The sequence below is a fragment of the Eupeodes corollae genome, chromosome 2 (genome assembly GCF_945859685.1).
Source record: "Eupeodes corollae chromosome 2, idEupCoro1.1, whole genome shotgun sequence".
In the NCBI taxonomy this organism is placed as follows: domain Eukaryota; kingdom Metazoa; phylum Arthropoda; class Insecta; order Diptera; family Syrphidae; genus Eupeodes; species Eupeodes corollae.
The window spans coordinates 47,732,606-47,759,738 of NC_079148.1; the positions used below are offsets into that span (position 1 = coordinate 47,732,606).

At 32.5% G+C, this 27,133-nt stretch overlaps 2 protein-coding genes and 1 long non-coding RNA gene across 5 annotated transcripts in view; 2 read left to right on the forward strand and 1 right to left on the reverse strand.

Moving 5' to 3' along the window:
- The first annotated feature begins 1,383 nt into the window (after positions 1 to 1,383).
- LOC129945801 (39S ribosomal protein L16, mitochondrial) lies at positions 1,384 to 2,377 on the forward strand. Of its 2 annotated transcripts, none has more exons than XM_056055727.1 (3): positions 1,384 to 1,525; positions 1,590 to 1,658; positions 1,724 to 2,377. In XM_056055727.1, the coding sequence occupies exons 1-3, from the start codon at positions 1,486 to 1,488 to the stop codon at positions 2,338 to 2,340; spliced, it is 726 nt and encodes a 241-aa protein (XP_055911702.1). In that variant the 5' UTR covers positions 1,384 to 1,485; the 3' UTR covers positions 2,341 to 2,377. The 2 variants fall into 2 exon arrangements, with proteins under 2 accessions (XP_055911702.1, XP_055911703.1); XM_056055728.1 differs by having other exon boundaries at positions 1,391 to 1,525; positions 1,593 to 1,658.
- A 6,531-nt stretch (positions 2,378 to 8,908) lies between these two features.
- Positions 8,909 to 27,133, reverse strand: part of LOC129948168 (transmembrane protein 132E) — a 193,168-nt gene continuing 174,943 nt past the window's right edge. The window contains exons 2-17 of one of the 2 annotated variants that reach the window (XM_056059046.1): positions 23,390 to 23,676; positions 22,928 to 23,176; positions 22,322 to 22,842; positions 22,031 to 22,256; positions 20,853 to 20,996; positions 20,562 to 20,767; positions 20,345 to 20,510; positions 20,128 to 20,280; positions 19,819 to 20,066; positions 19,394 to 19,749; positions 18,906 to 19,325; positions 18,670 to 18,835; positions 17,535 to 17,682; positions 16,997 to 17,480; positions 16,378 to 16,673; positions 8,909 to 16,191 (exon numbers count right to left, since the gene is read on the reverse strand). In XM_056059046.1, the coding sequence (XP_055915021.1) occupies positions 16,177 to 16,191; positions 16,378 to 16,673; positions 16,997 to 17,480; positions 17,535 to 17,682; positions 18,670 to 18,835; positions 18,906 to 19,325; positions 19,394 to 19,749; positions 19,819 to 20,066; positions 20,128 to 20,280; positions 20,345 to 20,510; positions 20,562 to 20,767; positions 20,853 to 20,996; positions 22,031 to 22,256; positions 22,322 to 22,842; positions 22,928 to 23,176; positions 23,390 to 23,676 (4,085 nt within the window). In that variant the 3' untranslated portion in view covers positions 8,909 to 16,176. The remainder of the gene's footprint in view (positions 16,192 to 16,377; positions 16,674 to 16,996; positions 17,481 to 17,534; positions 17,683 to 18,669; positions 18,836 to 18,905; positions 19,326 to 19,393; positions 19,750 to 19,818; positions 20,067 to 20,127; positions 20,281 to 20,344; positions 20,511 to 20,561; positions 20,768 to 20,852; positions 20,997 to 22,030; positions 22,257 to 22,321; positions 22,843 to 22,927; positions 23,177 to 23,389; positions 23,677 to 27,133) is intronic. The other variant, XM_056059047.1, reaches the window with a different exon arrangement.
- On the forward strand, positions 16,185 to 17,245 carry LOC129948169 (uncharacterized). Its single transcript, XR_008781837.1, has 2 exons — positions 16,185 to 16,328; positions 16,384 to 17,245. It is a non-coding gene; the product is annotated as an uncharacterized LOC129948169 (long non-coding RNA).

The following is a 27,133-nucleotide window of genomic DNA, read 5'->3' on the forward strand; positions in this document are numbered from 1 at the left end:
ATCTGAAAATAAAAAAATTAAAAATATGTTTTGTTTTGAGTTACAAATAATAATAACCACCACTTTCAGTTCATAAATACATTTGACGAAAGTAGCAAATTGAATTATGAAAACAAACTTACGAGAAGGATATATTATTCTGCGCGTCTGGAAGTATCCTACTAACCTCGTCACACTTTAAAGAATTATTCCACTGAAATGCACTAATACAAACATACGAAAGAAACTATTTAGTTGCATGTGCGCGCAGTTACGTGTATCATAGTAGGATACAGACATTTTGTATGGGTTTAAGCAACTAATAAATTTTCGCAACCAATGTATGAAAGAGAAAACTAGTGAAATTGAGATGTAAGGTGGTACTCTTCCCTCAGAATTTTTTGTGAAAGGAAAACATTGACTAATTTTTTTTCTCTCTTGCACTTAAAGATAATTATTCAACCATTTAGTTGAATGTGCGCGCAGTTACCTATAATTCTTTTTGACACAAACTAAGGAATTGGTTTGGGGTGATCGTTTAGTTTGTGTCAAAACACAAACTAAAAAGTTGCTCGAATGGGCGACCGAATAGTTTCTGCATGTGCGCGGACTCTCGTATAGGTCTATAGTGCTCAGTTTAGAAACCAAACAGTTTCGAAACTAAAAGTTGCATGTGCGCGCCTAGCCTAAGAAAAGAAGGATGTCGATCGACAGCTTTGACGCTGTTCTGTGCCTAATAAAGATAACTTTGAATTGAAGAATCTAGGCACTCGAAGACAGTTTAACGGAAATTAATTAATTATTTTTAAAAAGACTGTGGAAAATTAACTATCTCCACTACATACAACATAAACGTCAAATTTGATGACGGCATTTTGATCCACTCGAAAAATCCAAACTGCTATGACCGGATCATGGACTGGATGTTGGATTGTTGGTCTCTATTGGATTATCTGATGACAGGCCGATAGTCCAGTCATCGGAATTGTTCAATGCAGACCCAAGTAAGACTAGGTTTCTATCTGACGTTTAACTTGATTACCCTTAAAAAACAGAATCTTTTCTCTTCTTAGATTTCTCACAGCAAAATTGAAAAATTTGCTGGAGAAATTTTGTTTGTATTTCTGAGAATACATAAATCTCTGAGATCTTTGAAATATGTGTAAGATTTCAAATATTAACTTAAAGACCTTAAAACTTCTTTATTAGCTAAAATCATTCTAATATAGAATTCAGTAAAACTTTAGGTGGAAATACATTTTATTATAATCTATAATTAGGTCTTAATTCATAAAACTAGATACTCTTTTAAATCAAGTGCAAACAATTGTATCTTAAAGGATATTTGTTATCAGTAGAATGAACACGTCTATCAAAAAATAAAATAAATGACAGACATCAAAATGACAGAAATATGACAAGTCCCAGAAGTCCAAATAATTTGGTTAGGTAATTTTATTATATTTTGTACTCGCATTTTTGGTAAAATTAAGGAAAAAGTCCAAAATGCTGAGAAGGGCAACACAAATCTTTCGTCAGTTGTTAGGTAAAAAACTATTGGGATATTATTTAACTTAAATATAATACAAACAAATCGAATCATCTTTCAGAAGTCCCCGCACAACAAAAACCCCAATTGGCCGGATTGAAATTTTTCCCACCTCCAATAAAATACGAAAGTCAGTACATTGCTTTAAATTATCATTACAAAAATTAATTTAGTCTTATAACACAAATTCTTTAGATATCGAGAAATATGATCGTCCTAAGCTGCGAATCATGGAAAAAGTACCTCAATATGCAGCAAATCTGCGACCTCCCAAAATGCAAAAGCGATTGAGGCTTATGAGAGGACCAGAAAAAGTACACAATACCCTCATCCATAAACAGTATGGAATTGTTGCAACCGGAGGTGGTAGACTGCGACATGGTCATTATGAAATGCTACGTCTAACCATAGGTCGTAAGATGGATATTAATCGTATGTTTGCTATATGGAGGGTTCCCGCGCCTTGGCAGCCTGTTACAAAGAAAGGACAAGGTCAGAGAATGGGTGGAGGAAAAGGTTCAATTGATCACTATGTGACTCCAATAAAAAGTGGTCGGGTTATTGTTGAAATTGGAGGAACTTGTGAGTTTGCTGAAGTGAAACCATTCCTGGAATTGGTACGCAAACAGTTGCCGTTCAAGGCAATGGTAGTTTCACAAGAAATGTTGGACGAAATGAAAGCCGAAGAAGAAAGACTCGAAAGAGAAAACAAAAATCCCTATACCATGAAGTACGTTTTTCAAAATAACCTGAATGGTTGTCATAGATGGATGTCCCCAGTAGATCATAAATGGTTTGGAAAATATTTGTAATCATTATAAATAACAGAATAAAAACTTTTCATTATTACTTTTTTTTTTAAATATAAAGACTCGCGCAGGTAGCAATTAATTCTAGACAGTTTTTAGCTATTGAATAGTCAAAAGGATTGCAAATTTGGTCGAGTTGAGAGTTGGGCTGTCAATATGGACCAAACCTTTCAACTTTTCATACTTTGAACTATTCAACTTTTCTAAGTATTTGGTTGAAAGTTTGAAAAGCCACAGGTTGAAAGTATTTTGGAAACAACTTTGGAATATTAAGCTATTCCACTTTTCAAACAGTTTGAAAAGTTGAATAGTTCAAATATTGAAATGAATGGTTAAAAGTTTGAATAGTTCAAAGTTTGAGAAGTCAAATAGTCGAAAGTTTGGTTAGTCGAAGTTTGAATAGTTCGAGAGTCGAATGGTTGACAATGGTTCGCAGTCAAGCTATTCAACTTTTGTTGGTGGGTTGGAAGTGGAAAGCATATTGGTTCCAAAGAAAGGGTAACAAGTTCAAAAGTCGAATATATGGAAAAAAGATGAAACCTTTCGACTTTTCAATTGTCAAACATTCGACTTTCGAATTATTCAACCTTATTCGACTATTTAGCCATTCAACTTTTCGACTTTTGAACTATTTACACTTTTCAAAGTTTTTGACCTCTAGACTATTTGTTTTCAACTAATCAAACATTCAACCATTCGACTTTCCAAACTCTCAACCATTCGACTCTTTAAACTTTGAACTATTTAATTTTTCAAACTTTTGGGTTGAAAGTATGAATAGTTGAAAAGCCGAAAGGTTGAATAGTTCAAAAGTCGAATAGTTAAATAGTCGAGTGGTTAAAAGTTTAAATATGTAATTGAAAAGTTGAGTGGTTGAAAGTTTGAATAGTTCAAAAGTCGAAAGGTTGAGTAGTTCAAAAATCAAATAGTTGAAAAAGATGAAACGTTAAAAAGTTTTAAAATAGTCGAAAGCTTGAATGGTTGAATAGTCGAGTGTTTAAAAGTTTCAATAATTGAATAGTCGAGTGGTTGAAAGTTGGAATAATTTGAAAGGTTGAATAGTTCAAAGGTCGAAAAGTATAAAAGTCAAATAATCGAGTGGTTGAAACTTTGAATAGTTCAAAAGTCGAAAGGTTGAATAGTTCAAAAGTCGAATAGTTGAAAAAGTTGAATCTGCAAAAAGTGGTTAAAAGTGCAAAAGTGAAAAAGTTGAATCATCAAAAACTTTGAAAAGACTGTTAAACTACTCGACCTCTCAACCATTTGACTTTTAAAATTTTGAACTGTTCAGCTTTTCAAACTGTTGGGTTGGAAGTTTGAATAGTCAAACTTTTTGACTTTTCAACTATTCGATCTTTTTACTGTTTTAATTTTTCAACTATTCGACTTTAAAACTTTTCAACCTTTCTACTCTTGAACTATTCAAAGTTTTAACCACTCGACTATTCGACTTTTGAACTATTCAAACTCTCGACTATTTAACTTTTTAACTATTCAAACCAAAAGTTTGAAAAGTTTTGAAAGTCGAATGATGAATGAGTTTCAACCACTCGACTGTTCAACTATTCGACTTTTGAAATATTCAACCTTTCGACTATTCAATCCAAAAGTTTAAACTATTCAAACTTTCAACCATTCGGCTTTTCAAAATTTGAACTATTTAACTTTTCAAACTCTTGGATTGAAAGTTTGAAAGTCGAAAGTGTGAAAAGTCGTTTCAAAATACTTTCAACCTTCAACTTTTCAATTGTCACCCATTCGACGTTTGAACTATTCAACCTTTCGACTGCACGCAATTTTAACCATTCGACTTATCAAAATTGTTGGTCTGGCGCTGCGACATCATCGGGCCGTATTTTTACCAAAATGAGGCCGGTCAGACAACTACTGTGAATGGTGTTCGCTATCGTGAATGAACTGTTTCTGGCCGTAATTGGAAGACATGCATGTGGAAGATATGTGTTTTCAACAGGACGTGTCACTGGCAACACAACTAACGAAACAATGAATCCTTTGTAGTGTTATCTCACGGAGTGGGGATGTCAATTGGTCACCAAGATCATTTTGCATTTGTAAAAATTTCAAGCTCGAGATTTTAATCAAACATGATATTACGATGGTAGAGAAGTCGAAAAAAGTATATAGTTCCCGTCTTTCTGTCTGTCCTGGATCCTACAGCTCAAAAGATTGGGTCAATTGACTTCAAATTTGAAAATTAATGTTTTGAGCCAATTTGCTTCAGGGGTTTTTTTTTCATTTTTTTAAGAGTAAAAATAGCAGTCAAAAATCAAAAATTCCAATTAATTTTCTTTACAATTTGTTTTCTTAGTTTGTCTTCTTTCAATATAAACAAATATTTTTGTATTGCTCCAGAAGGATACTCATCATATTTTGTTTTTGAGTTTTACCAAGAACTAATCAACAGATTTCAAACATTTTTTTTCTGAACAAGTTCCTATACTGTCTCAAGAATATGTGAGGATCAAAAATTTAATTTTCAAATTTTAAATGTTTTTGTACGACCGTCTATTTTCTTACGAATTTGTTGAAAAAGCGAAAAATGTTAAATTACAAAGTAATGATGTATTGGTCTCGTTTGATGTTATTTCATTATTTACGAACATTCCAGTACAATTGGCTATTAATATTATTAAAAAGAAATGGGATACGATTAGCAGACATACCAAAATCAGCCAAAATAAATTTGTTGAAATCATGGATTTTTTCTTAAAAGACAACAACTATTTGCAGTTTAAGGACATTATCTACAAACAAAGTTTTGGAATGCCAATGGGTAACCCTCTTTTGCACACTATTGCTGATTTGGTAATGGACCATTTACTTGACGAATGCTTAACTGGATGTTACGCAAAGCCAAATTTTATAGTGAAATATGTTGATGACATATTTGCGGTTATGGACAAATATAAAGTCGCAGACTTATTATTGATCCTGAACGGATTCCACTCCAAACTACAGTTCACTGTTGAAAACGAAAATAACAGTTCTATATCGTTCCCTGATATCAAAATCCACCGTATGGACACTCAATTGTTGTTTGATTGGTTTCAAAAACTAACAGCATCAGGACGTTTGATCAACTTCCGGTCCAACCAAGCCAAACACATAATCTTTAACACAGCTTCCAATTTAATTAACAAAGTTTTCACGTTAAGTGACAAAGATTCCACCATTCAAATACCATCAAAGTGACCAAAATTTTAAGCGACAACGGTTTCCCGCCAGAAATTATTCGTGGCTTAATTTTACAACAGCAATGCAGACGCGCTAAACAACAAAGTAAGGATAACAACAAAGGATACTTCAAAAGCATTGTTTACGTTCAAAAACTGGCTGCGAGTTTTAAGCAAGTTGTCACCAAAAACATCCAGATGTCCGATTGGCTTTCAAATCTAGCCAGACAATTAGACACCTTTTCACCAAACTAAAGACCAAAATAGACAGAGATAAATGCACTGACGTCATTTATAAAATAAACTGCAAAGGTAAACCTGACGAAACATGTAACCTTTGCTACATCGGAATCACCAAACAATTCTTGCGCCAAAGATTGTCCAACCACAAATCTGACATCAAAAACAATAACCTGACTAAAACCGCATTGGCGGCCCATTCAATAGGCAAAGGTCATTCTCCGGATTTCGATGGTGTTAAAGTTCTTCAAACGGAAAAACATATCTCATACATAGCGATATACGCTCGAAACGCTCGACATCCTGAACAACAAAAACAATATGAATCGCAAGCAAGACACACAGAGTATAATATCATCTGTATACTGCTCACTTGTTTCCTCATAAGAGTTTTCTCTTTGTTTTTTGTAGTTATAGACTGAACTTCTTAATTAGAAGATAGATAGATATTTTATTTTCATAGATAAATGCTTTTTACAAATTATTGTTTTTGTTTTTATAATACGCAGCTTGTTCAGAGATTTGAGAATTTCTTAATTAGAAGTGATTTTTTTTACACTGTTTTAAAATTTAATTGTTAAATTGTAAGTTTTTTCTTATTCTTGTTCTCCACAATATTGTACTATGTGTTTTATATTTCATGTGTAATAAAGTTCCCCTGAGGAAGGCAGCAACCCGTGCCGAAACGTCGGAAAAAGCTAATGTAACAACCTTGTTTCATTGCAACGATCAAAGTGACCAAAAAAAGCCGAAGGAAAACCTAATTTTTCCAATACACATAAACTTTCGTATTCTCGGTCTGCCTTCGAGAAAATTGTCTTCCAATGAGTGTACCATTTTTTTTTTTGTTTCCCAAAGTCTCCAACTGTGTAAGCAGACAATTATTATTTTGAAAACACAAACTTTTCAGCAATTGTTAGAAAATTTTCTACCAAAAAATGGTCTTGTATTTGGATGAAATCAAACAACCGTATAAAAGGACTATTTTCACTAGATAGAAAATTGGCTATGCAATTGGAAGAATTTTGACAGTTCGGAAAATATTGAAAGCTCTTCCAATTGTGTATACTTACCTTAACACTCCATTTTTGAACCTAAACTGTCAGCTGTCTATTTGTGCTTTGTTTTATAATTGGCAGTGTTCGGTTCGAAATGTGTTTCGCGCTTTACGTCCGATTTATGGTCTACATAATCGACCAAGTGAGCAAACAATTAATGCGATTGTGACCAAGTTTCGCACTCAGTTTACTTTAATGGACATTAAACCAACCACACGAATGCGTACAGTGCGTACAGAAGAGAATATTGCGTCTGTTTCTGAGAGTGTTGCTGAAGACCGTGAAATGTCGATTCGTCGCCGTTCGCAGCAATTGGGTTTGTGTTATTCGACCACATGGAAGATTTTACGCAAAGATCTTGGTGTAAAACCGTATAAAATACAGCTCGTGCAAGAACTGAAGCCGAACGATCTGCCACAACGTCGAATTTTCAGTGAATGGGCCCTAGAAAAGTTGGCAGAAAATCCGCTTTTTATCGACAAATTTTGTTCAGCTATGAGGCTCATTTCTGGTTGAATGGCTACGTAAATAAGCAAAATTGCCGCATTTGGAGTGAAGAGCAACCAGAAGCCGTTCAAGAACTGCCCATGCATCCCGAAAAATGCACTGTTTGGTGTGGTTTGTACGCTGGTGGAATCATTGGACCGTATTTTTTCAAAGATGCTGTTGGACGCAACGTTACGGTGAATGGCGATCGCTATCGTTCAATGCTAACAAACTTTTTGTTGCCAAAAATGGAAGAACTGAACTTGGTTGACATGTGGTTTCAACAAGATGGCGCTACATGCCACACAGCTCGCGATTCTATGGCCATTTTGAGGGAAAACTTCGGAAAACAATTCATCTCAAGGAATGGACCGGTAAGTTGGCCACCAAGATCATGCGATTTGACGCCTTTAGACTATTTTTTGTGGGGCTACGTCAAGTCTAAAGTCTGCACAAATAAGCCAGCTTTGGAAGACAACATTTCCGAAGAAATTCGGGCTATTCCGGTCGAAATGCTCGAAAAAGTTACCCAAAATTGGACTTTCCGAATGGACCACCTAAGACGCAGCCGCGGTCAACATTTAAATGAAATTATCTTCAAAAAGTAAATGTCATGGACCAATCTAACGTTTCAAATAAAGAATCGATGAGATTTACAAAATTTTATGCGTTTTTTTAAAAAACAAAAAGTTCTCAAGCTCTTAAAAAATCACCGTTTACTAACGTTTGGACTGCCTGTTTCTTTTGAATTAAAATTGAAATAAGAACACGTTTAACAAAATTAAGTTAATATCTGTTTTTTATTCTTTCATTTATCATTCCATTGAGTTGTATTTGACTTTATATACTTGTAATATTTACATAAATAGTGCAATAACGAATTTTTAAATAAAATCTTAAATGACTACATTAAACGTATATAATTATTTTTATATATAATAATATATATATATGTATATATATAAATGTATTTATTTGTTTTCTTACTTTTTGTTTTAATATTTACTTCACAAATTTATTATAAATATGTTTCAGGGAAAAGGAAAATTTTAAATTCCTATACAATACATATTTCTTATATTTTTTCGTCAGATTTAAAACAAACAAAAAACGAGCTTTTAAAACAAAGCAAATAAAAATTTAAATTAAAACGTTATATAATTTTGGTTGTAATGTTTAATTTTCAAATTAAATTATTAAAATTAAAATAAAACAAATTATAATACTTAAATTTAATGATATAAATATACACATACACATATGATTCAATATAAATTAAAGATTAAAAAAAAAACATATAAATAAAATTTGTAATTTGTTTATTTTTTATAAATCTGTCTTACGTACATACTTATTAATTTTTTGTTTTTAGTTTATATAAAAGCAATCGTACCATTTTCCTTCCACAAGACATATAAATATCATAATTTTAATTGTTGTTGTATGAAGCGTTTTTGACGTGTGTTTAAGAATTTTAATAAAAACAACGAAACAAATTAAAAGAAGTGCTGAACATCGATTACATTTGTTTTAAAATTAAGCATTTAACTCATAAGTCAAGGTTATTCTTCTTATAGGGTTTTTCTTTCTTTGTTTTTTTTTTTTGTTTTATGTTTTATTTATATAAACAACAATAAGAGAAAGCATTTTTAAATGTGTGTAATATTATAATTAGATTTATTATGCTGTTTATGTTTTGGTTTAATTTATAAGAATTATTTCTGTATTCAGCTCAATCAGTTCAATATTTTGTATTTCATTCATAATAGGTTACGTACAATTTTTTGTTTAATTTTTATTTGTTTTTGTTTTTGTCAATAATATATTTTTAATTTTGTTGTTTGCTAATAAAGGTACATAAGCATCATTTAATTGGCTTTGATAATATTATTAGTTTATAATAATAATGCGTTTTTAGTTTTTTTTTTTTATTAATTTGTAAACAAAGATAATATCTAAATGTTTGCGCTTACTTTTAATTAATTCACATGATCTCCAATGACAATGATTTACAGACTTATTACCTATTAGAGATCTTGTGAATGTGGAATTTTATGTTTATATTATTTTTTCTGTATCAATTTCTTAGTACCTAAACCTTTATATAAATTATGCCATTTATTTATTAATTATTTTATGTTTTAACTTTCAGCTGCATGAAATATTTTAACCATTATTTAGCCGTAACGTTTGCTTTTTGTTATATGAGTTAGATTGCTCTTAAGCATAGCGTATTTTTTAATTTTCATTTTATAAATTTTAATTAACATTATTTTACGAAACTTTTACAGATATTGTGGATCGTTATATTTTTTTGTTTCTCATGTTTTATGTGTCATTTTATTTGAAGCGTATTTTAATAATATTTTTTTTTGTTTTTGTTTTTAATTATTTTCTTTATTTTATTATACGGAATATCATTTACTCTGAATCAATCTATAAAATTTATCGTATGCTTATACAGTTTGTTATAATATATATATTTAGTTTATTTTCAATTAACTAGTTATAATTTATCTATTTATATAATGACATGATTTTTTGTTTGTGTATATATAAATCCTGCGTATATGGCTTTAAGTATTTAATATTTAATGTTTTTTATTTTTTATTTTATTTGTTGTTATTTTTAGCAAATACATAATTTTGTTTGTTTTATTGGGCTTTACGTAGAAATATATTCTATTGAAGTTACAATAATATGCATTGTAATTTCTAGTTACTATATTATAAAGTTCCAATATAAATAAAGTAGTTACATTTATTACACGTTTTTATTTAATTTATATATTTTTGTTTTTGTCTTCTTATGTATATGATTCGCAGCAGTACATTATATTTATGTGGTATATATAAAATGGTTTTAGTTTTGTTGTTGTTGTTGTTTTAATGTTATTGCGCAGTAATAATGATGAAAGAATTTAATCATGATTGATTTTTAAGGTAATTATTGTATAAAATTAGTAATTATTTTGCTAATTGTTGAGATCAAATTATTTATGATTGTATATGAGGGAGCATTTTGTTATGCAACTACAATATTTATGCATTTAAAATTTGATCTAAACGAATAGTAAAATTAAGACTAATTTGTTTGTTTTCCAAAAGAATAACTAGATGGTATTGTAGACAGTGCAGTGTTGTGTTGTTGTGGTGTTTTATTTCTGTTTTATATCAATAATAATAATAATAATATTTGTATTAGTTTTTGTATTGTTTTGCAATACTATAGCGTAATTTTCGCATGTTTTCGCTTTTAGATTGTTGATTGAAAATTTCAGCAAGCATTCATATTATTATTTTGTTTTTATTTTCTTTTTAATATTAGAAAATTAATGTAAAGGGGTACAATTTTCAATTTTGTTTTGGATATTTTAAGAAATTGGTGGAGCAGTCAAATCCAATCTTTATTTAATTGTTGTTTTTTTCTTTGTTTAAACAAACTCAGCAGCCTTTAACTAAATCTAAGTTAGAAATCACGAGTGCTGTGTTTATATAATATGTTGTTGTCAAAATTTGTTGGTTGCTTTTTTTAAAAAGTAATTTAAGCTCATAAAAGTTCAATGAAATAAGTAAATGCTTGTTTGTTAATCAATTCCAAAGCATGCTTGAAATTATAGAATTTTAATAATAAAAAAAAAACTTTATTTAACCAAATTTGAAGCAATGTAATTAAAAGTTTTTAATGTTGTTGAAAAACAGTTTGTTTATTATGGAAGTGTGTGAGTTAAAATAGAAATTTGTATGGAAACATTTCATCACATTTAAATAAATAGATGTTATTTAATTTATAATTTTCAAGAATCTTAGGCCTTACATTTTGACACTCATTTATTACACAAAGAGGAGGAACAATTTTTCAATTGAACTGAATGAAGATACCCTATAAATGGGCAAGGTTATGTGTTACTTCTTTCACAACAGTCACATAAGACTTAAGTGACGCAAAACTGAAGTACACATAAATGATGTCCTGGAATTCATCGATCAGCCTTATTTGTTTATTGACGAAAGTATCGAACTTGAGGTTCTAAGAACTGACACTCGATTGTTATGAAACAAATATGTCTACAATATTTGAATAAAAAACATTATTTGAATTGAAAATGCAACTGGCAGTAAGAACTTGTTCTAGTTAAGGAGTGAAATCTAATTTGGTCTTATTTTAATAAATTTCTAATAACTCCTATTTTGTAACCGTTAACATCTTCTTATTTTGAAACTGGATTTTTTTAGCATCTTCTTTTGAATTGACATGAAGGCCGATAGAAATCTTTTGGTTACTTATTTCACAGCCTTGTTTTGGATATGCATTTTTTTTAAATATATAATGACATCTCCTAACTAGGATCTCAATGAATGCTTAAGTGATTCTAAGATGATGTTCCGTTAGTCCTAATTCAGACTTTTCACGAATTCCATCGCGATCGGGAACTTTTACGGACCCCGAATACGTTCATAGTGGAAAATCTCACATAATTAAGCACAACATACAATTTTCGTGATACGGTTTTTCGGAACTCGTAAAAGTTTCCGATTGGGAAGATGATTATTTATGAAGCATTCGTATAAATTCCCAATTACGATGAAATTCATGATATGGCTGATTATTAAAGATGCCAGCACTATTGAGAATTTATTTAGATCCCTAATGGGAATACTGTCATGCGACTTCTTCAACATCGTTCTGGAAATAATTGCGCAAAACTCAACCGTCAACACTAGAGGCACAATCTTCCAAAGATCCATCCAATTACTCGGATACGCAGATGATATTGACATAATTGGAAGATCAAAGCGTGATGTCAGTGGAGCGTTTTTGAGAATTTCGACGGAAGCGAAGAAGATGGGTTTAGTGGTCAATGAGGGCAAGACCAAGTATATGCTGTCATCAAAAAAGGACACTGAACGACGACGTCTTGGAAAAAACGTCACCATGGACAGCTATAACTTTGAGGTAGTTAAGGACTTTGTCTACCTAGGCACCGCTATAAACTCAGACAACGACACTATCGCTGAAATCAAACGAAGAATAACTCTTGCAAATCGCTGCTTCTTTGGACTTAGAAGGCAATTGAGAAGTAAAGTCCTCTCTCGAGCATGTAAAATCACCATCTATAAGACACTCATCATCCCGGTTCTCATTTATGGCGCTGGACCCTGTCAAAGAAAGATGAGAGCGTCTTAGGATGCTTCGAGAGAAAAAATTCTTCGGTTGATTTTTGGTCCCGTACGCATAGATGGAGAAGGGAGGAGAAGATATAACGACGAACTGTACGGGATGTACAGCGACACTGACCTAGTTAGCAGAATTAAAGTCCAACGGCTTAGATGGCTAGGTCATGTAGAGCGGATGGACATCAACGCTCCAGCCCGCAAGTTCTTCGAATCCAATCCCGAGGGACGGCGCAGTAGAGGAAGACCGCGACTTAGGTGGCGCACCCAGGTGGGAGAGGACCTCAACCAACTTGGCGTGCGAAACTGGAGACAGATAGCTAGGGACCGAGCTGGCTGGAGACGCTTGTTGGTTGAGGCCCAGGTCCGCCCCGGACTGTAGCGCCACCTCAAGTAAGTAAGTAAGTAATGGGAATACATTTTTATCCCACGAGAAGTAAGTATATCAGCGTTTAAAATGCTCATAATTGGAAAATGAATTGATTGCCTGTGCATGCATAATGCAGAAATCTTTTTTCAACTATTTTTGTTTTGATGAAAAGTCTTTGTTTGTAAAATCAGTGGTTGTGGTCCAGTTTATATCTCTGTCCTATTTTCTTTAACAATCAATTTTTTAAGATTATTTTCTTTTCTAGGTCCTCGGTTCTTTCCTTCCACACAAATGTATATCTCTTGTTTCGCACTTCCATTGTCTTTTCAATGTAAAGTTATGGTAAAGACTTCAAACTTAAATGTAAACAATATTTTTGAATTAATTACGTGCAAAAGCAAAAAAAAGAAGATATAAATAATATCATTGATAACTTTCAGAAGCAAGCAAACAAGTCTAATCAGACCTTAAACAAATTTATTTTACTTTGCATTAATTTAATCACTGGTTTTCATTTTAAATTTACCCATATTTATATATTATGTGATAATATCTGAAAGATTTGTTTATCTTTAGATCAGATATTCTTCAATCCGATTCTAGGGATGCAGCTGTTGTTAAACAAAATAAATAATTCAATTTGAAATTTTACAAAAAAAAACATCTATAATTCTATTACAATATGGCAGCAAACAATTAGTTGCATTTTAATCAAAAAAGTTAACAAACAATAAAAATAAAAATACAAAACATTATACATAAAATGGTTTAAAAATAATAATGTCAAATGGACTCTCTATTATGTAATATAATAATAAATTAAACTTAAGAGTAATATAAATTATGGCATTTTTGTGGCAGTCAGTCCATTTTGTTGATATTGTTTTATTTGTTTTTGTTTATTTTTTTTGTAGCAACAATAATATTTGCTAGGTATATAATTTGTATAACTAAATAATAATACAAATATAAAAACAAATATAGGTACATAATATGTATATATTAAAATCTAAAATAATACAAAAAAAAAACTTATAAAATCAACAATAAATAAAAGAAACTATAAAACTTTGATAATAACGCATTGCAATTAGGCTATAGTTTAAATTTAAACAAACATAAAATAACGGTTGCTCAATTATTCAATCGATTCTTCCTTTTTATTTTCATTTGTGTTTATTGACTAGATTTAGGTAGTGTGGTTTTTTATTTAAATTTTTTAAGTGTTTTTATAATTATGCGGTTGAGCCAACCAATTAGTGTGATAGAGATTGGAAGAGAGGTATTTACAAAATATAATGTTGTGCGTTTTGGTATAAAATTTAATAATTGAAATTGCTTATTTTTTTAAATAGAATACTGCACTTTGCATAATGATAGGATATTTGATTTAATAAAACAAAAAATAAAAGAAGGAAAATCTTGTACTGGTTTAGAAATGTTCTTCAATTATAGTAAGCAAATAGTTTTGTTTTTTTTTTTGTTTTATTTTTATGTTTTTAATTTTTATTCTTTATAATAAAATGGACGGAATAGGGTAAGCGATTTATTTTCCGATTTTATAAAAAAAAAAGAATTTAACATTGAACCAGCAATTTGATGAAGTTATTTTTCTTTATTTTAATAAATGGCTCTACCCTCAAAAGAAATGCAGCACTTGTTAAGTATTAAAATAAAATAAGCCTGCAGTCGACTACAATACAGAAGTACTCCCTTCAAGCTTAACCTGAAGCATTCAATTTAAGCACAATTTTTTATTTTTAATTAATTAAGAAGAAAACTAATTATAGAAGTATTATGAAGGTGGTGTGTGGATTTGTTTTTGGAGGAAAAATAAACATACATACAAGGTTTTGTGTAGAATTTTTTTAAAGTGAAACATTTGATAAATAAATAGGAGCAAAACTTAGATGGAAATAGTTTTCAGATTTGGTAGCCTACACTTTCAAGTGTGAGCTAAAAGAGTTATGACCGATTTCCAAGTTTTAAAAAAAGAAAAAAATAGCTTGGTTCTATGTTTTCATGTAAGATTTTACAGAACTGTAGTTTTAGTTTTGATGTTGCAGTAAACTATCATGAGAGCAAGTGACTCTGATGGTATTGTTTACATTGCAGCTTAGATTAGATTTAGTTTTGAAATGTTAAAATGAATTTGACATCAAATATTCTCCTGAAGAAGAACTGCAGCTCATCATATTCTGTCATAAACAAAGCTGCATCAATCCTCTGTCAAAGGAACTCAATGCTGATGATTCGATGCTATTTGCTTTAAAATTGTTTTACATTCGTAAAGGGCTTGAAAAATAAGAAGAATTTTTGCCATCATTATTCCTTGACTTTTTAAACTTTGAGATTTTTTGATAACCTTAAGCTAAAGTTTTGGTGAACATTGGAATAAAGTTCACTTGAAAATCGGTTACGTATGTTAAAACATTTCTTAGAAGTCGGTTTCCCAAATCGTGCCATGTCGCTCGTGTTTTTTAAGTTTATTTTTTGTTAAAAATGTATTTGGAAGTATGTTTATCATGATGCAAGAGGGATTATAAAATTGATGTGTAATGATAGATTGATTGATTCTTCTTCCAATGAGGTATGTTTCAATATTAATAAAAAATTATTTTCCTAATGAATGATTGATATGAATGATTTGTTTTGTGTTGTTGTTTTTTTTTCTCTATAAACTGTTGTTTTTGTCATATTTTCTTTTTAATCTATATATTATTGTTATCATTTACGATCACTGCAAAGTCGCGTTATCCAGATGTTTTTGTTGTTCCAATTATTGTTTTGGTGTTTTTTTTTTTAAATATTTTCTTCAATGTTTGTTTAGCCAAAGCGATTGTTTATTTTCCGATTTTCTTTTGCTCATAATTTAATGAGTAATTAGGTGTAAAAATAACTATTCGAGATATTATCTTTTTATTGTAAATAAGACTGACTAAAGCGCTCAGATGATTACCATACTAGTTTGTCAGTTTCAGTTTCTGTTTTCTTAGTTCTTATTTCGTTATTTTATAAATTTTACTTTTCATTTGTTTATGCGCACGTTTACAATATTTTTGATGGCTTTTTTATATTGTTGTTTTTTTTTGTAGGCGGCGGTGGCGGCGGCGTTAGAAGAAAATGCATTTGGTTTTTTATCATTCGATTTTTAAGCGTATGACTCACTCAACTGCTCGAAAAAATATTCAAAATTCGGGTCATCAACATTAATTTCTGGACAAGCCGGTGGTTGTGGCGGCGGCAGAGCAACACTTCGGTATTGCTGCTGAAACGTCGATAATATTTCGCGTATCTTTGCAATGATCTCTTGCACTCAGGCATTTGATTCCTGTATGGGATGAGGAGATACCAATGGAAGAGAAAAAAAATAAATAAAATATTTAAACAAAAATAAAATTCATAAATAATTGAATAAATCAAAGCGGCCGTTAAGCAATTGTGCTAACCACAACGATTTTAAGATTTGTAATATATTAATGAACAAAACAAAATAAAAATAAAACAATTATTTTACCTTTAGATTATCAAAGTAGTGCATGATTTGTTCGTAGTCCATGTCGAGGTCATCGAGGCCTAGGCTCTCACCTGGACCAATATCACCGTCGACTGTTGTCGAGAACATTGGATTGCCGACCACTGTGGCACGTTTAACTTGGTTTCTTCTTGATTTGCCTTCGTCTTTGGGCGGCGTGATGAAACCACCATTGTCATCAGAACTGGAATTAATTGTGCTCGTATCTGGCAGCGATGATGATGGAACAAAGGATGTTGTTGGTTTTCTGTGTCGCCGCTTAACTTCTGGATTTTCATCTTTAAGAAAAAAGTCAACACACAAACATTAAAATTAATTGTTTAATTAAAAAGTAGATATATTTCCTTCTTGAGCATGGAAGAGGGGAACAATTAAAATGATAATATATATCCCTTTTCACAAAAAGAAACTAGGGTCACAGCATCTTTAAATTTACTTGTGACATCTCTGTGACCTCAATTGACTATAAAAGGACATTTTTGATATTTAAGGAAAGAAAACTTCATACAAATTTCCCACAAACTAATTTCTCTTTGTGACAGGGATCTGTTTCCTTAGTCTTAAGACTTATTCATGCATAAATATATTATATTATTCTTACCAATTTTCAAGGCATTCAGTTGTTGTAGTTCTTCCTCTGACGATGATTGTGCATTCGCTGATTTATTAACATATGAACTAGCTCTATGCGCTGCCACTTCTCGCTTAGGTGTAAGCGAATCAAATTGGAATGCATTTTTCTGCTGTTGAGCAGCATTCTCTACGAGTCTTTCGGCCATGTGCAGCTCGTTTTTTTCTTTTTCATCATCTTCTTCGGTCAAAGGACCAATTTTCTTTGGTGTCAATGATGCTTCTTCTTCCGGAGAAGAATCATCTTGTTGCTGATGTGGAACATGATTTTTAAGTGCCAAATTTAATTGTTCTTGAGTAAAATTTATATGATGATCTGGTGGTCGATCGTAACAACGAATAAGATCGATATTTCCATGCACTTGAGAGCGTCGGTTGTGTGCATGATTTGGGTTCCGATGGTGTTTGTGATGATGGCGCTTTTGGACAACGGGTATGGCGTTAATAGTAGATTCCTGAAAAATTATTAATTCGGATTTTATTTTTATGTAGAAAATAATATTTTTTACCTTTTCTGTTGTAGTTTCGTTTTCACTGTTGCTTGTTACAAGAGCTGTTACACCGATATTACGATGTGGGGGAACTGGTGGTCTATATTCATTTTTACGATCACTAAGTCTTGCGTGTGGTGGTAAAGGTGGGGGAACACTATCGTCGCTATGTGAAATACTCATTAGCAAGTTTATATTTATTGTGTATTATTTTTTTGTCATTATGAATTAATTTATTTAAAAAATGTTTCTTTCTTCAAAAATGTAAGTATTCAAATGGCTTGAAATTAAAAGTAATGAATCTTAGGCATCATTGCTTAAGAATCAAAATCAAAACAAAATAACAATGCCGTATGAAGCTAAAGCATGAACCCTTACTCAGTTGGATGACAACTCTAAACGAGAGAAAATAAAGCAATGTATAGCAACGGAAACAAAACCAAGATCTATGAGCACAGTTAAGTGATTCAAGTGAGTTCATTAATGCAACTTATTCATGCTGAACTGTTCAATCTCGAAAGGTTTGAACATTATTACAACTTATTCATGCTGAGCTGTTGAACCTCGAAAGGTTTGAATAGAACTCATCTTCAATGGAGTGAATTAACTGGAGAGGCACGGCACATTAATGTATGTCTACGAGGACCACGCTTTGTAGAACATACAGAAACGGTGGGTGTTGGGAAAAAAGGAACGTCTGAATTTAGTTATAAATTTAACAAACAAAGAATATGGTAAAAATTGTTTTTTATATAAAAAGTGCGTATACGCCCAAGTGTACCACTCTGAAACAAAGAGATGGCATACGAAAAGTACATGTTTCAAGCCTGAAAAGTACATGTTTCAAGCCTGATAAATTCCGACTGGAACAAGAGTTTAGAAATTTAAGCAATTCATTAAGTTTTTTAAATTATTGAAAGTAAAAAATCATTCTAGGCAAATTATATTTTCTAAGGCATAATGTGGTAAGTAGGAATGAACTTTCAACTTCGTGTTTAATTTTTCTATGCTTTAAAGATTATCCTTCAGAAATTTTAGACATTTTACTTTGGCTTTTGTCCAAAAGAAAATGTCAAAGGTAATGCAATGCATATGAAATACATTTATGAATTAAATAAATAAAAACAAATATCAAAACATGAAATTGACTTACGTGGGTCTTCTGTCATTTTTAGTGTAAGTGTTTGAATTAATGATGTCTGTGCTTATACTTGAATCTGGAGCACTTGTGCGATTATCAAATGTTGAAATGCTATTAACTGCATCATTTGGGTCCGAATAGTTTAGAATTGGATTGCTGGTGATACGTATTCTTGAGTCTAGATATCATATGAAAAAAAGAATTACATGAGTTCGCTAAGAGAGGTTAATAATTTTTCTTAATTGTACCTCTTGGATTTTCGAAAATATTGCCATTTACTGAATCTTGAGCCAATGATGACCTGTCCATTGTAGAACGACCTAACCATACCCAATCGTGTGCATTTGTAGTTGATTCTCGTGGTCGTCGTGAGTCTCTCATAAGCAAACCACCTTCGGTAAATGTGTCCTTCGGTAAGCTTTCGAGTCCTGATTCAATTGTTAGAGGTCGGAATTTCGATGCGTATACAACGCACGATATGACAAACACGATTATGGCGAAGCAGAAGGCCGTCAGTAAAACATACATCCCAATTTCCATGGAAGTCATATCGCCATGTGGACCAGGCTTGTGTCTCAGACCACCTATGGTATTTATACTGCCGCGGTGTTGCCTGGCCTGAACTGTAGGCTCATAGTGATGACTGGCATCTTTTAATGGTATACCTACTGAAAATTTATCGAAATGTTCTTATTCAAATAGAGCTCTTCACTTAACTTAACTTCAAACAACTTACCAATAATATCAGCTAGATCACCACTCTCGCGGAAGTTCTTTCGGTCTCCTCTCATAATTCCATCATTCTGTACTGTATCTGGTTTGCTAATGCTCTCTCCTGTATTGAAGTCTACCTGAACTGAAGCTAGAGCAGTTGCTAGTGGTCCAGGATTTGATTTTGTCTGTTTCGTCATTGGCATACTTCGACGAACTCTACAATCTTCAGAGAGTAGGAGTGTAACTCTCAATAGATCGCCATTTCCCTCTCCTACAGCAATCACACGTGGATGATGTGATGCTAACATTGGGGCAAATGCTACCACCTCAGTGTCTAAACTTTCGACCAACAGGAAATAATCATCAACAGAAATGTCCCTGTGTGTGATCATAGAGATATTATTTAGAAAACTTATACACCCACATAAATAGAAAACAAATATTTACCTGAGTGGTGTTCTGGCGCCATCTGAAAATTCCAAATCAATGTCCAGTAGACCTTCTTGATACTGAGCCGTAAGTCGGCGAGTAACAGATGTCTCAGCTATGTAACCATTTTCGATAGTGCTATCAGTATTGATAGTTAGTTGAAGTCCAGAAACAACACGTACAATTAATCTTGTTAAACTGACTTTATCGCTGCCCACTCGAATCTCCTTAGCACCAATTACTCTTCCATTTATTGGTGAAAGAACCTTCAAACAAATGAAAGATATTATGAAGGTCCAAAAAAAATGTTTCAAGTGTCTTTTTTACCTGCACATCAGTCCGTCCCATCGATTTACCCTGAAGAACACGACCTTTTAGACTTGCTATCTTGGGATCTGCCACTCTCAGCAGGGGTTGCACTAAATCGGTTACCCTTAATCCAGTTCTTCGGGATATCAGATAACTCATTCGACCAGAGTTCTGAAACAATAGTCGGGGGAATATAAATATTGGACGTAAGTTGTCGATAAAAATTAAATTTTACCTGATCTGTGGCTAAAAATCTAGCATAGACTTCTACAGGACTTTGCTGATATCTTGCTCGACATACAGCCTTATCGGCATTCATAAAATCATCACCTCCATTCTGATTCCAGACGTAGGAACGCTTCTTGCGACGCCTAGTTTGCTTGCCGTGCCTGCAATTGGATCTAAATTTAATTGACATCTCAAAGATATACTAGTGAAATGAATACACTCACGTGTAATGGTGTTCATCAGGTACCTTCCATCCTTTGATTTGGGATAATCTAAAGTCTGAAACATACACTTCCAATGGGAATTCGGGCATCCAAACTATGAATTTTGCCAAACCAATGTATGTACCGTATTTGACAATAATTGATGCATTCGATGAACCACGTATCTCAGAGCCATCTACATAAACTGAACTGCAAGATGATGATACCTGCATAGATGATAAATGGAATATAAATCAATTAGAACCAAAACCTTATTACATATCATATCATGGATACGAGTTGTATACTCACTTTAATAACGCTTTCATCTTCGGCATGACAAGAACTCTGCAGTGTGACATCTGCTACTTTTCCAGCTTGTGATACAATGAAAACTTTCATGGCTTGAGCAACTTGACGTCCTGTGAGTACCGCAGTGTTCATTAGTTCCCAATTCTATACCAAAAAATACAATTTCACAGGAATTCAGTTTAATACTTATAATAAAGGGTTATTCATTTTGTGATTTCAAGTAAGTAGAATTGGCATTTGACACCTGTCAAATTCAGCTGTCATTTGAAGTGCTAAAGCGTTTAAACTATTAAATCTTGATACAAACAATTCTTAAGCCATTTTCACGCATTATGCGATGATTTTGGTAAAATTGTGAAGACATTTGAAGGTAATGAAAACGTAACTGATGTCATCAATTTTTAATTTAAGCTTGTTCAGATTTGCATCATTTAGCAAAAGGAATAGGAAAGACTAAATTTGGGTGTCATGAGGCAGGTTCAGTGGACATAAGGACTTGAAAGTAAGCAAGTTTCTAGCATCTAATTGGCCAGCTGTCAAAATATTGCCTTCCAATTAAATCAAATTTATTGGAAAGTTGACTGGAAAGTAAGCCATATCTCTAACTATCAAGTCAAGTCTACTTTTGTCAAAATGACAATTGTCAATGCTTTTTCATTCAACCGAAAGCTGAACTTTATTACTCTATGTTTTATATATTTTCTGCACAACTTCATTTAATGCTTTCTGTAAAAAGCTTTCTTATAAAATTGGAAAAGAAATAAGTAATATCTCTTTACAATACAAATGTAGCTTGCCTGAGGAGTGTTCTGTTGACTTTAATGATTTTGGTAGTTTTTGTACTATGAACTTGAAGTAAAGGTTTGTGAAGTAAAGTTCTGAATTTGAAATTTAAGACACTTAAAAAATTAACTAGTTGACTTGATCAAAATGTACGTTCAAAGAATGAAGTTGACTTCAAATGAAGCCCCTTATGTTGTCTAAACCTGCCCATGGTGTACTTTTGTTTTTCCAAACAAATAATTCGTGGCACCGACACCAGAGTTACTTAAATATTTCATCTTTTAAAAATTGCCATGTTAACTAAGAATATGTGTTCAAGTCGTATTTTCAAATTTTTAACTAATAATCTGAAGACAAACCGTTTGAGGAAAAAGTTTAACTAATAAAAACTTTACCTTTGATATTGGTAAAACTGCTTGAATGTCGTCTTTATTGATCTCCAATTTAGCAATGAGCTTCTTTCGGGTTTCTTCTGGGGTAGCGTTTGTACTTTCCGGAGATGCATCCTTCAATTTTGGGCTATCGTAAACATAGCTTACTGACCAAACAATTTTTCCACCATCCCAATTTTCTTTTGTGTCATTTGCAACTTCTAATAACCAAGAGAATACCTCAAATACTCTGAAATAAAATTAAGCATTATCATTCACAATTATCTGAAAGGAAATAAATAAATAAATCTATACCTAGTGGTATTTTCACTTTCGGCTTCTTTTCCCGTACTATCTGGATCTTGATCTTTCCTAAATGCCGTCACTCGAGCAACAGTATGCTTGGGATTTTCCTTTTCCACAGATACGTTCCATTCATCTGATGAGGTAGTTGCACCAAGTATTCGCATTCCAGCCTTTACACGAGCCCTAACAATAAACACAGCAATATTCTGTTCGACTTGCTGATGCAAAAAGACCGGAACATGAATTTTTGACATTGGATAAAGGGGCCTCTGCGGCAAGAGTATGGTTAAAGAGTCATCAGCTCTTAGATCCTTGTATGGAGATTGTGCTGCGATCAGAGGTATTTGTGCAAACGATGTTAAAGGTTGAATTTGAACTTTCGGTTCGCATTGCTCTGGGTTGCGTGATGGTGGCTCAAAGACACTATACGAAACCTGCACCAAACGTTGTGGCACCTTTGGCGGGACATTACCACGAGAGGTTTTGTCTGGTGGCGGTAAGGCTGGCCACCAACTTGCCGGTATAACAACCTATAAATGTATTTTTGAATTATTAAAGAATTATCCATTTAAAAGCAAGAAACAATATGGACACTAAGGGGGACACTTCACTTACCTCAGCCACGCATACACCGTCCTCTCCTTCAGGCATACAACGACCTTTCAATGGCGTTCGAGATCCCATTGAGACATGCAACAAAACGCATATCTTTTGCCTCTGTAAATGGCCACCTGGATCGGCGCCAGCATGAAAGAGCACCCTTAGAACGGGCGAGTCACGAGGTATTGTCGTGCGCACCAAATGCGCCGATATATCCAGATGCAGATTTGTCTGTTGCAATTCCATGAGGGCGACAGTGGTATTCTAATTGTGGAATGCAATACGCAAACCAAACAACAACAAAATCGAAAGAAAAGCAAGAATTACAAACACGCAATTTAATTAAACTACTTTAACATGCTTTTCGATTTGTTTATATGTACTTAATTTATCTGCTCTTGAAAAGCGCGTATACCTACTATACTGTCTACATAATGTACGAGTACATGATGGGAGGCCAATTTTGTGTAGACTTACGTTTAAATGATCTCCTTGGGTTTCAACAGCATCCGGAACAATGTACCGAGCTGGCACCGTCTGCTTTGTTGAGAATGGTCCATAGCTTGCTCTAATTGATACTGGCTGGGTCGTCTGCACGACTGTGAATCGATCGATGGACAGCACCGAGTCTTGGGTAATTCGTGGCCGCGCAGAAGATTGAACATTTGATATCTCAGGACTAACTGGTGGTTGTCGTGGTGAATGCTTTAGAAAAAATCCACTGTCGGCTGCCTCAAAATGAACCTCGACAGATCGACATCGGTCTGCAAAATAGAAATAAGGAAATAATTTTTAATTAAAATTCATTAATCGCAAGTATGCATTCATTTAAAGAAAGAAGACAGATACTAGATCTTATGTATGTTGTATATTAAATATGCAGTCGATTTTTTTTTGGCTCAATTGTTGGAATTGAAAAATACATCATTAAAAAGAATAGCAGAAATGTGTGGGGCCAGAACAGAAAGTCTTTGGTCTTGGTCTGTATTTAGCTAAGACACATTATTAGAATAATTATAAGAGGGAATATAGCTGAAATGACACTCATGGGGGTTTCCATTGGAAAAAATTAATTATTTTATTTATGATTTGAGATCAAATTTGAAGATGTTTCTGTATATTTAAATATTCCTTCGTTACAACAAGATCATAACACAATTGTGATTTGATTAAATAAGATTATAAAAAGTTAGGTTTCAGAACTGGTTCTGATGGAATACCATCATCTAAGTTGAAAAAATGTGTGTTTTATGTTTCTTATTCATACGAGTAGTTACCTTTTAAAATATTTTCTGAAATATGCTAAGTTCCTAGGCCTTTGGAATTATCTTTATCTAACAGTAGGGCACACCATATCGTACTATAGCAAAATTGTCTATTATTTCTAAATTGTTTGAATCTTTTTCTGTTAAACAATTTCTTTTAATTGTTTTTTTGTTATGTTTGAAAATCTACATTGGTTTGTGAAATAAAAACTACAATTACTAATTTATTACAATTCATTCATTCAAAATATACATTCGAAAAACACTATCAAGTCGATTGCATCAATACAGACTTTAGCTTCAAGTAAGCTTTAAGTCATATCTTAAGTATAGATAATTATAGCGTCATGTTCAGGAGTAACCCTTCATGTCAATTTAAAGTCAATTCTGGTGTACCTCAAGGGAGCCACATTGGTCCATTACTGTTTGATTTATTTATCAATGATTTTGATGCTATTTTAAATACTATATCGCTTCGCTAATCTATTGATTGTGTTAAAGTATTTCGCACTATTAACTTCGTCAAGAGTTGTAAAGAGCTTCAAGATCTAAATCAATTTTTAGAATGGTGATTGCAACGCATTTTGACTTCTTTGACTTGAGAGTTCCATGATCCATATGTTTTAAAAAATTGTATGATTTTAAAGATTTTGTCTTCGTGTTTTTCCCTGGCCTAATAGACTTTTACTACCTCAATTTTGTGTCTATTGAATTTCTATTTGAGTCAGGCTAGCGGTTAACTTTAGAACTATTTTAGCAGATTGAACTATGGCGCTAACAGTCATCTTAATCAGAAAATTCAACAATTTATCTATACTCATGGATTCTACAAATGACAATCTTAAATCTGCAAGCTTTGAATTTAATTTTTTTAATGTATGTAAGTTTTAAATTAATTAAATATTTTAATCTTAAAGGTAGCATTTAACGTGCTTAATAAATATAGACAGTTGAGAAACAACGTTTCGAATGTTAAAGACTTTTTTTTTAGCTGGAAAATTTCTTCAATTATGACAGTAAAAGTTATGGCCCAACTATAATAGACTTAACCGAAAGTCAAAACCGAACGAAAGTTATCAGAAGTTATCGTCAAAACAAAAATTAATCATAATGGATTCAAGTAACTAAAGCAAATTTGACATTTGCTTAAGCTCGAGCCAATTAAATGGCTCTTGCGTAATTGCGCGAAAGTTAGCGAAATTGAGCAGATCGGTTAGTAACATATAAGGCTACGTATTGGTTCGTTCTCTTAAGCTGGCTTAAGGTCGGTTAAGTCTATTATAGGTGGGCCTTAACGTACAGCGGTTCTTTCTGTTATAAAGAGAAAACTAGTTTTTATTTTCTACAAGAGGAAAGAATTCCTAGAAAATTGGAGTGAGATAGATAGCCATTGACATTTCGTCTCTGTGGATTTCGAGCCGGAAAAATGTTTATATGTACATTTTTGTTAAAAAAAGCAAATGCTAAATTCTGTTCTAATCGATTGCAAATCACTTAACAAATAACAACTAAATAAGAACTGTCAAGTTTGACATATATGTACACTACAGGCCAACATTTTGAGGACTTCATTTGATTTTAATAACTTAATATTGTTTTTTTTATCTTAACAATACGTAACACGTTCAGGTAGAAAAGTTGGATTTTTGATCCATGGCGTTTTTCTTTTTTAGTTCAGAGCAGAGCTCGAACTGTCAAAAAAACAATTGTGTTTCTTTTTGAGCTCTGATCGTTCAGAGCTTCAAATTCGTGTTTCTTTTTTAGTTCTGAACATGTTCAGAGCGCGCTCTGTAAGCTCAGAATAAAATAACAGAGTAAACGGAGTAAAATGCTGAACACAAGTAATTTCATATTTGAAAGCCAGGAAATAATACAAACTATCGTCAAAACAATAAAAATGTGGCTTTAGTGTAGAAGGAAAGATAATTTAGAAAAAATGTATGGCATATAGCATTTTTCTGTCAAATTTATTTCAGGAGTCAAATTGACCAACTCTATGACTGTTTTATTAATTAATTTGATTAAAGAAAATTTAGAACGCCTTCAAACAGATGACATTTAAAATCATGACAGTTTAGTGCTCAAGTTGTTTCATAATTAAATCAGAGAGCTCTGAACATTCTCTGCGCAGAACTCTACTCTACTCTGCTCGCTCAGACTCTGCTCAGAGCTCAACTCTGAACTAAAAAAGAAAAACGCCACCAAATATACTTGGGGTTTTTCATAATAACAATTTTTTATGAATTTTGGTTGTTGATTCAGGCGGGACAAGCCGCTGTCATTGACAAAGGTCAAACGTAGTCTAAGAGATTCTGAACTATTTGAACGAACAAAACCAAAAACCACTTTTTCTACCACAAAACAAACTGAAACGGCCAAAAATGCTAGAGACTGCACGGAAGATGATTTTAGCAGAATTTAATGGAGAGATAAATCTGAGAAGAAGATATTGGAAGAAAACGTTGTGATCTCGGGATTAATATTTATTGGCCTAGGATTTGATTTCAACAGGAAAATGACCTTAAACACTTGTCCAGACTTTGCCGGGATTACCTCAAACATAAAGAAGACAAAAAAAATCTTACAAGTCATAACATGGCCACCGCAATCACCGGATATTAACCCTATAGAGTTATTGTGGGGGAATGCCCTTCATCGGAATCTCCATTGTGGAATAAATTAAAGGATTTCTAGAACAATGTGCCACATGAAACAATCAAAAACTTATTTCTAGAATGCCCAGAATTGTAAAAAAAAGTAATTGAATGTAAAAGAGGCTTTTTGGTAAAAAAAAATCGGTTTGAAGTATTTCTTCTTTTTGTTAAATAAATGTCTAACAATAAAATTAAAAATACTTGTATTTTGTTTTGCATAGTTTTGGATTTCCTTCGTAAAGTGAAAGTGAACTCAAACTTTTAGTGTTTTCGTTGTGATTAAAAAACGGAAGCGAATTTCT

Excerpts from the sequence above, each read along its gene's own strand:
- LOC129945801 (XM_056055727.1), top strand. The coding sequence starts at position 1,486 with ATGCTGAGAAGGGCAACACAAATCTTTCGTCAGTTGTTAG. Across the intron at positions 1,526-1,589 it reads AATCTTTCGTCAGTTGTTAG|AAGTCCCCGCACAACAAAAA; the intron begins GTAAAAAACTAT and ends ATCATCTTTCAG. Across the intron at positions 1,659-1,723 it reads ACCTCCAATAAAATACGAAA|ATATCGAGAAATATGATCGT; the intron begins GTCAGTACATTG and ends CAAATTCTTTAG.